Raw genomic sequence first — 12,781 nt, forward strand, 5'->3', positions numbered from 1 at the left:
TTGGGGGAGAAAATCATGGATTCCTACAGTGGAATGTAGTTGTTGCAGTGAATGAAGAGAAGCTGCATATATCCTATATTCTCATGACTAATCATAAAACTTTAAGGATAAGGTAAAACAAATTGCTGAAGGATAAATATACAGTATGATCACTTATAGTTTAAAAACATGTTGAACAACAATATTATAAACAAAGGTAGTGTGTATTTTAAAGATTTTCAGATTTGGATTATCTGTATATTGATAACATGGATTTATAGAGCTGCCTTCAGATTAAAAGAAGTTCCTAAGGGGCACCTGGTTGCCTCAGTTGGAGGAGCATGTGACTCTTGATCTTGGAGTTGTGAGTTCAAGCCTCATGTTAGGTGTAGAGATTGAGTAAATAAACTTACAAAGAAAAAAAAAGTAAACTCTCTGTGAGATGAGCATTCTCTCATGTTGGTCTTACTCTTAAAAACAGAACCAAAAGTCCTGCCCTTTGTTTTGGTGCTCTGCACATCTTGCCTGGTTAGTAGGTATCTGTCAGGGGCAGACCTGTTTTCATTTAGTTTTAACCCCTAATGGATGGGGGTGACTTTGACAATAGGGGTTGGGTAAGGCTCCTGCTTGAAACGGGCAGTCAGTCCTCTTGGAGTTACTTTCTGGAGTTCTAATGAAGCTCCAGGACCAGAGTGTGGTAGGAGAGGGAGGTGAATTAAGTGGATATTGAGGGTTAGGTTGACAAACACTCTCTCGCTGTTGAAAATGTGAAATAGCCGGCTCTCATTTTTAAAGTCATTAACAGTTGACTTTTCCTCCTTCCAAGGTGAAATTTCCTCCTTGTTTTTTTGAAATTGTAGCAAGTTCCCTGCATCTGCAAAATGGGGGTGATAATACTACCTTGTTAAGATAAATGAGATGTTTTACAGAATGTCCTTGCATTTGGTGCGTAGTGGACACCAAAAGGTGAATTATGTGATTTAGTAACAGATTAAATGGTCTGGGGGAGAAGGTCAGGAGGAAGGAGAGGAGGTGAACATTGATGGGAAGCCTAGTTTGGTGTATTTCACGATTTGCTAGGATTGTTTTTGAATACCAGAAGCATGGCAAAAATGCCATCACCATATTTCTGAAGAGAAGGGCATACAGCCTACCTTGTGGGGAGCATTGAACAGAATATTTGAGGTAGAAACTACTCATTTATGAATGCCTGGGCCCTTTCAGTGAGGGACTGGCTACACAGAGATCCCTAAATGTGAAAATTGCCCAGATTTTTGTTTTTGTTTTTGTTTTTTTTCGTCCATAATTAGAGAAAACTGCCGCCAACAGAAATACAAAAGCATACCACGAAACAGTGTTCTCACTCAGTGGCCAAGGCACAGGCAGAATATTGATATGCATTGATTAACTTTGAATAGTTCAGTAAGGATTAGTATTTAGCCAACTGAATTATTCTGAAGAACTGACTCAATTTTCCGTTCTTTTTTTAAATTTTTTTTTTAAAAGATTTTATTTATTTATTTGACAGAGATTACAAGTAGGCAGAGAGGCAGGCAGAATGAGAGGAGGAAGCAGGCCCCCTGCTAAGCTGGATCCCAGGGCTCTGAGATCATGACCTGAGCCGAAGACAGAGGCTTTAACCCACTGAGCCACCCAGGCACCCTAATTTTCAATTCTGATTCTGAGTTTAACACAGTATCTTTCATCTTCAATTTCAACATGTCCTGAATATCTAGCATTAAGTGCACTTAATTAAGCATTGGTTATGGCTTAAGCATATGGTTCCCAAAATGTCAGGGTTGTTCTGGAATTTATATATGTTCCCAGAATTCCAGGAATGTAGTGGTTTGGCAGCAGCCAAAAATATATTATCTTTTGTATCTAAGGGATTACAAAAGGCCTTGTCGTTTGATAAGGACACAAGACTGTGACAACGGTCTTGAATCTCTATTAGCATGGTGGCAGATGTGTTTACTTTGGCTAGGAGAGTTTGTTTCCCATTTAATTGCTACCTCACAAATGCTGAGCTTTGGGGACAAAGGCGTGATAATTAGATACTACCTGAGCTTTGCACTTCAAAGGAAGCAATAGAAACTGTAAGGTGTTGGGCATCTGTGTGGCTCAGTCTGTTAAGTGTCTGCCTTCAGCTCAGGTCATGATCCCAGAGTCCTGGGATTGAATCCCCGCATTGGGCTTCCTGCTCTGCAGGGAGTCTGCTTCTCCCTCTTCCCTTACCTCTCCTTCTGCCCCCCACCCTCTTGCTGGAGCTAACTCTCTCTTGCAAAAATAAATAAAATCTCTCTTAATAAAAACAAAAACTTTTTAAGTTGTTTGTGGACTTATATTTTTGAATAACTTCTGAAATCCTGACTTCATTTATAGTTAATAGCTTTCATATTGTTCAAACTCCCTCATTCCCTCTGGATCTGGGGAATTCCCAGTGAGGAGTTTGTGATCTTCCAATTCATATCTGCAGTTAGAGGCTGAATACCTGTACTTTGCCAAACTGATTGCCAGTGATCTTTTTCTCCCAAATTTTCATGATAGGAGTATAAGGTGTCTTATAAGGTCTCTATTCTGTGAGCTATTGGGAATCTGAAAAGTATGTTTTTCAGGGTTTTAGTTCACTTAAATTCTTGAACAGAGGAGGTTAATAAATCTATTCAGTAAGTTTCCTCCACCTAGAAATTTAAATCAAATTAAATTTCTATCTCTGCATCAGCTTTTTTTTTTTCATATATTCCATTAATTGGTAATGGCTAAAGGCCTGGGTATAAAGAAAAGCCACAATATTATTATAATTTCCTTCAGTCAAATCCTACAGTGAACCAGGCATGAAAAATTCATAGCTCAGACTCTCCTGATCAATGATGGAGTAGAAGCCACTGAGCATAATAACTACGCCTTCTCTGGAGGCTGTAGCACTGGGAGGACAGCGGCACACGGTGGCATTTTAATATCACCTATGACCGATTCTAGGTGGCCCATCTCTGACAAGTTAGACTCCGCTTTACCATGTTTAAACAAACTTGAGATTCCTTGCTGTAAGCTCTGTTTGTCAGTCTAGACAAATAGTTCAAGGTGGTTTGATTGAAGATTTTTAGCCTGTGTGCTGCTTACTGGTTGTTGAGCTGTAGAATTACTATATTTCTTCCTTCTGTCCTCATATTTTTAAGGCTTTAGTCCTCTTCCCTAGATATTACCTAACACCATGGACTGCAGTAATTTTCCATGCCTGCATGGTGGACAAGGTTTAGCCTTTATTAAGTATGAGTCAGAAGGTTAAATTGCCACCCAGTTTCTTCTCTTAAACCTTACTGAGGGATACTGTACCACTGTGGTTTCCAAAATATACAGAAGGATCCATTGGGATGGTAGGAAGAGGACATAAAACCTTGCTTTTTAGTGTTTCTATCTTACTGTCATGACATTTAAAATTTTATGTATAGTTTAAAACATATGACATGTAAATAGTTATATATATATATAATTATAAAAAATAAGGTGAATGGTCACCATATTCTCACTGATGGGAATGTGTATTTAAAAATGTTTGAAGGCTGCTAATCTATCCTATTACCAGAATTACCTTTTTAAATAGAAATCTGGACTCAGTACCTCCCAACTCAAAAGCCTTTAATTACTTCCTGTTGCTTACAGGATAAAGACCAGTCTACTTCGCATTATTTACAAGGACCCTCTCAAAGTCTGTTTAAGTCTGTGCTTCTTAAGCTGTCAGTGATAAGAGATCAGGGTTCCCCTGCACCCACAGTCTTCCAAGAACTGATACTTTTGTAATCAGTTATCAGAAAAAGGAATTGTTAGAAAAATGAAATTTAAAAAAGAAAAAGTAAGTCAAAGTTTTATTACTAAATTGGATAGATCAACATTACACTGCCACATTATGTGGTTTCTAAATGCTTATTCCCAATTTTGGGACTTCTCTCTTTGTGAGCCAAGCATCAATTTGCCGTCTACACTTGCAGAAAAACAAACGAACAAAACAAAAAAAACCCCACACACAAACACAAAAACAACCCTGGGTGGGTTTTTTTTTTTTTTTTTTGGTCCTATTTTTAGATACCTAGGTCATTTAAAACTAGTTAATAGTCTCATAGAAATTCATGAGCTTTTACACCTGTATATAGTAGTTCTCAGAATGTGGTCTCTGGGCTAGCAGTGTCAGGATCACATGGGAACTTGTTAGAAATGCAGATTCTCTGGTTCACTTCAGACCTGCAGAATCAAAAACTCTCGCGGGGGACGGGGGTGGGTGGGCGGCGCCTGGGTGGCTCAGTGGGTTAGGGCCTCTGCCTTCTGCTCAGGTCATGGTCTCCGGGTCCTGGGATTGAGCCCCTTATCCCATCGGGCTCTCTTCTCAGCAGGAAGCCTGCTTCCCCCTTCTCTCTGTCTCTCTGCCTGCTTGTGATCTCTCTCTGTCAAATAAAAAACAAAAACAAACAAAAAACTCCAGGGGTGGGCCCTGGCAACTTGTGTTTGCATAAGCCTTCCTGTTAATTCTGATGCATGCTAAAATTTGAGAACCACTTACCCAGGGTAGCCCTACATGTCATTCAAACTGTGACACTTAAAATTTTTTTTTAAATTTTGAAGACAAACCATTAAAGACTCTTAATCTCACAAAACAAACTGAGGTTGCTGAGGGGAGAGGGGTTGTGGAGAGGGTGGCTGGGTGATGGACACTGGGGAAGTTACCTGCTATGGTGAGTGCTGTAAGTGTGTAAGCCTGATGATTCACAGACCTGTACCCCTGGGGCAAATAATACATTCTATGTTAATAAAAATAATTAATAAAAAAATAAAAAAAATTTATAACTGGAAGTTTGTACCTGTTAATCAGCTTTATCTGTTTCAACCATCCCTCTACCCACCTCCTTTCTAGCAACCATCAGTTCTCTGTATTTAAGAGATTTTCTTTTGATTACTCATTGTTTTGTGTTTTAGATTCCACAAACACAAACACATATGGTATTTGTCTTTGTTTTGTTTCACTTAGCATGATACCCTGTAGGTCCATCCATGTTGTTGCAGATGGCAAGGTCTCATTCTTTTTTTATGGCTGAATAATACCTGTTACATATATATGCCACTTCTTTTCTGTCCATTCATAACTGCAGCAGTTTTGGGAGTGAAATGGAACAGCATCCATAATGGTGCTGGGTAATCTGAGGTGGTTGTAGGCAAATGAGGGCAAATGACCACTCCTTTTACACCACATTCTTTCTCTTTTGCGAGAGAAGTTTCTGATGTGTTCTCTTGCCAGTGTTCCAAACATCCCCACGCAAATTTAGTCCATCTCCCTTTGTGATTTCACTTAGCCCATGGCCCACACCACTGCAATTGATGGTTATGCCTTAGAATATAATTATCCTATTGTGTTGTTATTATCTTTGTATCTGCTTGCTCTCTCATTAGACCTTCTCAGCCATTATCTTTTTGCCTATTTTAGTTTTTAAGTTACGAAATAAGACATGTTTTTTTTTTTTAAAGATTTTATTTATTTATTTATTTGACAGTTGGCGATCATAAGTAGGCAGGGAAGCAGACAGAGAGAGAGAGAGAGGAAGGAGGAAGCAGGCTCCCTGCTGAGCAGAAAGCCACATGTGGGGCTCTATCCCAGGACCCTGGGATGGTGACCTGAGCCAAGGCAGAGGCTTTAACCCGCTGAGCCACACAGGTGCCCCAAGACATGCTTTTAAAATAAAATTCAAACAGCACTAAAATCTGTAAAGTTAATTTTTTTAAATCTCCTATCCCCATTTCTACTTTCTAGAATTTTTTTAAATTAAAATTTTATTTATTTATTTTAGAGAGAGAGTGCACAACAGGGGGTAGAGTCAGAGTAAGAAGCAGACTCCTCACTGAGCAGGGAGCCCAATTCAAGACTCAATCCCAGGACCCCAGGATCATGACCTGAGCCGAAGGCAGTCGCTTAAACAACTGAGCCACCCAGGTGCCCTACTTTCCAGAAGTTAATTACTGTGAAATTATCTTTCTCAATCTAGAAACCTACACACATACATATCTTTTTCTTATAAAAAGCAAATAATGCTCATACCCTGAAACTTGCTCTTTTCCCTATTCAGTTGTGCCTGTTAGATAATGTCCTTGTGTTAAAATAGAGGATTGAATTGTCAAAGCATTCTCATGTGAATGAGATCAAACCTCACCGAATGAGCACCAAACCATACTCCTGATTCAGTGGTTACAGGCAGGAGGTAGGGACAGACATTCCTTGCTAGAGGAGTACCCAGCCGAAAAATGGCACTTTTCTTCTTAGGACATTATCGACACACTTAAAATACCTAGTTATGTGTAGGTTGAATTAAATCATTTATAAATATATTTCTGATAGACAGACTTTAACCACAATTTTTAATTTGCTTACAGGAGTAAAATTCAACCTTAGGACACATTTTTTTTTTTTTTAAGATTTTATTTGTTTTGACAGAGGGAGATCACAAGTAGGCAGAGAGGCAGGCAGAGAGAGAGAGAGGAGGAAGCAGGCTCCCTGCTGAGCAGAGAGCCCGATGTGGGACTCCATCCCAGGAACCTGAGATCATGACCCGAGCCAAAGGCAGCGGCTTAACCCACTGAGCCACCCAGGCACCCCTTAGGACACATTTTTGTTTTGGGTTACTAGATAGGTTCTCAACAATATATACAGAAATGTTTTTCTCAAAGGAAACCTTTGGTGTTTGGGGAATCCTGAGTTTTATACTCCATTAGTTACACAAATAGAAAATGTCTATGTATCTTCTAGCCATGACCCTTAAATCCATTCATTCTCAGATTATTTACAAAAAGCAATTAAGACATTTCCTGACATTTAAAAATGAGGGGCTATCAAAAACCTTTAGGGTGTTTGCAAGGGGTTCTGATTATCAAGCTGGGAATCCTTCCCTAAAGGAGAGAGCCACAGGCTTACCGTTAGCTGATTCCCTCCCCTTCTCATTTCAGTGGATTCAGACCTACTTTATTAGAATGCCTGATTGCTTTTGCCAGATTAATTTTTCCTGGAGTTTTGTTCATAACAATAAAGTAAATATCCTTGTACAATACATCTGTATGCCCTTTTACAAGTATTTCTTTTAGGGAGACCCTCAGAAGTAGCTCTTCTGGGTAAAAGAGAATGCAAATTTAATGTATCGATAGCTATTGCTAAAGTTGCTCTCCTAAAAGAGATTGTGCAAATTTATATTCCCACTTGTTTTTTCATGGCCTCTAGAATACATGCTATTATTAATTTTAAAAAATTGCCAGTCTGAGAGTAAAAAAATTATATTTCCTATTTTTCGCTTGCATTCTTTCTTTCAGAGAGGTTGATCTATTAATGACCACAGACAGAGCTGCTCTTGTCAATCCTCTAGGACCTTAGGCTACTACTATAGAAAAGGATAGTGCCATGGTAACCATCTTTTGTTACTGTTACCTGTCAATGGGTAGTGGTAAAGTTTGCACAGTTGAGATGCTGAGCTCATCAGTAGCGGTTTTGTCTATTCAGCAGTTCAGTGAACATTTAGATGGAATACATGGACCTTTTATCAATGCAGATGGCATCCCTTACTGGGTTTTAATACCCTTTCCTACTTAGTGACCTTGAACTAGAAGATGAAGACCTCATTCAGCAACTGTATGCAGAGTTGATGTAAGAGAATTTTCACCGTATAGTACTCCTGTTTCTTTGATGGTTCACTACAATCTGGAGTACCATTAGTATAAATGACTACTGTGAAAGTGCCGGTTTGGTCTTCGCAGAGGATTTGCTGGAATTTTGAGTTGTGATCACATTACATTTTAGGTTAGTTTGAACAAATTACTGGAATTAAAAATACAGATAATGGCAATATGTTGGGTGATTACCTTTTGGAGACTCAGATGACTACTAGGAATCTGGGACTGTGTGTGCTGCTTAGGGTTTCCCCCCCCCCCCTAATCTCTAAAATCTTCACCTCTTAATGTAGATGTTCTTTTCCAGCCCAGGATCCTTTTTTTTTTTTTTAAACAAAATGAACTTTAAGTATAATTTGTAATTTGTATACAAAAAATACTGATTTAAAATATGTAAGTCAATGTATTTGGACAAATGTATACATCTGTGTAAACAAAAAGTACCCCATTTGAAACTTAGAACATGTCCATGACCCCAAAAAACTCCTTCAGATCCTTTCCCAGTCAGCTCCTTTCTACCCTGCTGAGGTAAACTAATCTATAACTATAGACTGAACTTCATGTGGATGGAATCATACAGTTTGTAACCGCTTTTTATTTAGTTTCTTTCCCTCAACATAGTATTTTTGAGATCGATCCATGTTGTGTATATTTGTAGTTGTTTTTTGCTTTCATTCCCAAGAATTCTGTTTACATTCTATAAATAAAAATGCTACCAATATTCATGTATAGGTTTTTTGTGAGTTTGTATTTTTATTTTTCCTTGTAAGGATTTAGGAGTGGAAGTGCTGAGTCATAAGGTAAGTGTATTTTTAACTTTGTAAGAAACTACCAGACAACTTTTTAAAGCGCATGTGCCATTTTGCGTTTCTGCTAGTGATGTCGAGAGTTCCAGTTGCTTCATGTTTTCATCAACACTCAGCAAATCGTGTGTTTATTTTTCTAGTTTGAGGAAACCTAGTGGGTTACTCAAGTTTTAATTTGAATTTGAGTGAAGTCTTTTGATGAAGCATGTTCTTGAGATTTTCTATAATTTTTTTACAGAACTATAGATGAGTAGACACTAATGGAAAATCTTTTGTGTTTTAAAATTTTTCTTTAGGTTTCTTTAAAAGGGATTGAAGACAATCATTCAAAATGCCTGAAAATCCCGCTCCAGGTATACTAGATAATGTACTTCTATCAGTAAATTTATTACTGATTCAGAAGTGGAAGGTACAGTGGGATTAACTTGTGCTCTGATTATCCTTCTTCAAACAAGATAAATTGCAGGTCCTACAAGTTCTTGATCGCCTAAAAATGAAACTGCAGGAGAAGGGAGATACATCACAAAATGAGAAGCTCTCTCTGTTTTATGAGACACTAAAGAGCCCTCTCTTCAATCAGATACTCACACTTCAGCAGTCCATCAGGCAACTGAAAGGGCAAGTAAGTTACTCATCAGGGTTTTACATATTAGTATATTCAAACCAGCAAAGAAACATGGAAGGAGACAGAGACAGACAAACTCTAAGTGCACTTAATTCAGCAAGAAGACTGTACTGGGATTTGTGAACTGTAGGTAGCACTGGCATGGATAGTTTAGGAATATATGGGGGTTTCCTGGCTGGCCCACTCTGTAGAGCATGTGACCGTTTATGTTAGGGTCTTGAGTTCAAGCCCCATGTTGGGCATAAAGCTTACTTAAAATGTTTATGATAAATGTTGTGTTTTGTTTTGGAATATAAGTTGTACTTATTTATTTATTTATTTATTTATTTTTAAAGATTTTATTTTATTTATTTGACAGACAGAGATCACAAGTAGGCAGAGAGGAAGGCAGAGAGAGAGAGAGAGGGAAGCAGGCTTCCTGCGGAGCAGAGAGCCCGATGCGGGGCTCGATCCCAGGACCCTGAGATCATGACCCAAGCCGAAGGCAGCAGCCCAAACCACTGAGGCACCCAGGCGCCCCAAGTTGTACTTATTTAAATAGGCGGGGCTCAATCCCATGACCTGGATTGTGACCTGAGTCGAAGGCAGACACTTAACACTGAGCCACTCAGGCACCCCAAGATTTATTTATTTTAGAGAGAGAGAGCACATTAGCTGGGAGAGGTCAGAGGGAGAAGGAGAGGAGAGGGAGAGAGTCTCAAGCAGACTCTGTGATCTCACAACTCTGAGATTTTGACCTTAGCCAAAACCAAAAGTCAGACACTCCATGGACTGAGCCCCAGGAAGCAATACATTTTAACCTAGTAAATATTCTGTGTAATACTAAATGAAAACTATTTGTAGCCTAACAAACACATAGATTCACATATCTGTGTCTTATTTTTCTCATGTCTAAATATTTAATTTGCAAATTATACATGTAATGGGTACAACAGAATATTTATTAAGTAGAAATAATTTATTTTCTGTAGGTTTCTGCTAATGATTCTCTTTTGTTTTTCTCTTCAACAGCTCAGCCACATACCCTCAGATTGTTCAGCCAACTTTGATTTTTCTAGGAAAGGTTTATTAGTGTTTACACATGGTGCCATTCCTAATGGGAATGCCCAAAGACCCTCTAATAACTCGACTGTCTCTGGGTTATTTCCTTGGACTCCTAAGTCGGCAAATGAAGACTTTAAGTCAGTCATTCAACAGATGGCTCAGGTAAAGTTTTATCTTGTCATGGGACTATTTAGCTGTATTTCTTCTGTTATAGATTAAGAAAGAAAACAGTACTCCCTCTTTAAAAAGAAGAATACTCTATTTTTGCCTTAAAATTTGCTACTCTGTGTGGTTTGCTCACATTTTTATTTTGTTAGGAGAGATTGCTACTATTTCTAACTGTGTATTAGAAATTTATTGGCTTAAAATTACTCAAGGAAAATATCTGTATGTGGTAAGGAGTTTTTAGATAATTACTCCAATTTGACACATTTCTGGACTTGAAAGATTATGATTTCGATTACAGGAAAATTGATGTCTATAAGAAGTGATAGAATTTCCTTTGAAACTGTTTTTAATTTTTTATCAAAACAGAATTAACGGGAGTTAGAGTTAATATGATTTGGGAAATCTCAGGAAACGTTTGAGAGAGTAATCTAATCCAGTTTTATCCCTAATACCTATTAAAAATTAAATAGACAGTTGAATTTTTGGATGTGTTAGTTTTGTCTTTGTTCAGCTCATCTTCTAATAGGTGTCCTTAAAAAATGAAAGTCGAGTTTTAAGATCAAAAAGAATCTCTTTAAGGTATAATATTTAAATAATCTATACTAATTCCTTTTTTGACTTTATAAGTCTATCCTCTTAATTTGACTAATAATTATTTTTATGTGATGCTTTTGTTATGTGATTATATTTATGAAGCTCTCATGTCATAAATGCAGTTATTTTAAAGCAATCAAATATTTGTTCATTACACATACAGCCCATTTGAATGGAGGCCTTTCCGTAAACCTAATAAAATGGAATATTAATTCATCACAATAAAATTAAAAACAGGATCCTAACAAATGCAGCTGGTTCTAACTTAGGCTGAACACTAGCATATTTTTGATATCTATTTTGCTTTCTTCATTTAAAAATGTTTTTTTCATGAAGAGAATTTAGAGAATGCAGTGTAAAAAGTAATTTAGAACTTACTTTGGAAAAAGTTGTTTTTCTCAGGAGTTTTCACCCAGTTTGGGCTTCATCTCATAATGTGAATGAAGTGTGAAAATTTCTCTCTGATTCTCTGAGGTTGCAGAACACTGCACACTCCCTCTTACGTCCTACTGAAAATAATCAAGTGAGAGGATTTCCAGAAATAATTTATTGCTGAAATGCTAAGTTTTTTGGACAGAGATGACTTAGGAGAAGCTGTTTTTTGTGTTGCTCACAAAAATAGCAATTTCAGTTCTTTGGAAAGGGTACGGTTAGGTAGATCTGCTTCGTAGACTTTTTTTTTTTTTTTAAATCCCCCTTTAGGGCCGGCAAATTGAATATATCGATATAGAGCGGCCTTCATCTGGAGGCCTTGGATTCAGTGTGGTGGCCCTGAGAAGTCACAGTCTGGGACAAGTTGATGTCTTTGTGAAGGAAGTACAGCCGGGGAGTGTAGTAGACAGGTAAGGGGGATGTTTCCTTTTGCATTTTGCTAATCTTTTCTTTGACAGTTCTGAAAACACTATTCTGAAGAGAGTAAGAAACTAGTAATAAAAGCAGTTAACCGTAGCAGCTAACATGTTCCCTTTCCACATGCATTTGTCAGGCCTTGAGCAGATATTTCCACATGTACTTGTGGCGGCCATCTAGCTAGTAGTGCCATTACCCTGTTCTGAAGGTGAGAAGGCTAAGTTCAGAGAGGTCCAGTGCTTTTCCTGTAGTCACAGAGCTACTGATGATGGAACTGTGAGCCATGATACGATTCCAGGACAGTCTGACGGCCAAGCTAGTGTGCTTTCCGTTCTGCCATACCCTCCCACAGTCGGACGTGGTATCTTAGCTACGTCTGATCAGTAACATAGAAATACTGAAATTCACATTCTGCATACTGTGTGGCTTATTAAACTTAAAATTATAACAACTATTTCGGTGCTCATATCATACTGTTCTGTACTTCTCTTGTCAGTTAAAAGCCTCCTCAAATCTGTGTGATCCCCCCTATTGCACTGAGCCATTGTTTTTGCATTTTAAGGGGTATGTTCAAGCCTTATATTCTTTCTCTATTTGATTTCAGGTCTTTTGTTTATTATTCATTTAACAGGCACACTTCATTACGTGGCTGCTGTCTATTAAAATAATAGCAACAGTAGTGGTTCTATTATTAAAAAAAACCTCTCAGCCCATAATAGATACTTGAATTCACATTCTCCATTCATAGGGGATCAGTTCTAGGCTCTGCACCTGAAAATTCAGAAATAATGGGTTTCCATGACTTTTGCAACTTTTATTCTGCCATTTCATGCAGCATTTCTTCAAGTATGTTCTGAGGAATCTTAACAGTGGTCAGATGTATTTATGAAATTCTGTTCCTGGAGATTGGGTATACATAGTTAGGATAGCCCTATGGTTTATTGTCCATGTTGGGACTGGGGGGTTTCTGTTAATGACCCTGAGATAGCAAGTATAGAGTAGGGCTATTCTGGCAAACGTAAAC

The 12,781-nt window shown here is 38.0% G+C and overlaps 1 protein-coding gene across 8 annotated transcripts in view; it reads left to right on the forward strand.

The window, feature by feature from the left end:
- PATJ (PATJ crumbs cell polarity complex component) overlaps positions 1 to 12,781 on the forward strand; it is a 371,435-nt gene that overhangs the window by 4,043 nt on the left and 354,611 nt on the right. For all 8 annotated transcript variants that reach the window (XM_045064632.1, XM_045064627.1, XM_045064628.1 and 5 more), the window contains exons 2-5: positions 8,774 to 8,830; positions 8,933 to 9,099; positions 10,114 to 10,308; positions 11,611 to 11,750. In XM_045064632.1, the coding sequence (XP_044920567.1) occupies positions 8,809 to 8,830; positions 8,933 to 9,099; positions 10,114 to 10,308; positions 11,611 to 11,750 (524 nt within the window). In that variant the 5' untranslated portion in view covers positions 8,774 to 8,808. The remainder of the gene's footprint in view (positions 1 to 8,773; positions 8,831 to 8,932; positions 9,100 to 10,113; positions 10,309 to 11,610; positions 11,751 to 12,781) is intronic.

Source organism: Mustela putorius, unplaced genomic scaffold, assembly GCF_011764305.1.
Source record: "Mustela putorius furo isolate JIRA1106 unplaced genomic scaffold, ASM1176430v1.1 tig00003853_pilon_pilon_pilon, whole genome shotgun sequence".
In the NCBI taxonomy this organism is placed as follows: domain Eukaryota; kingdom Metazoa; phylum Chordata; class Mammalia; order Carnivora; family Mustelidae; genus Mustela; species Mustela putorius.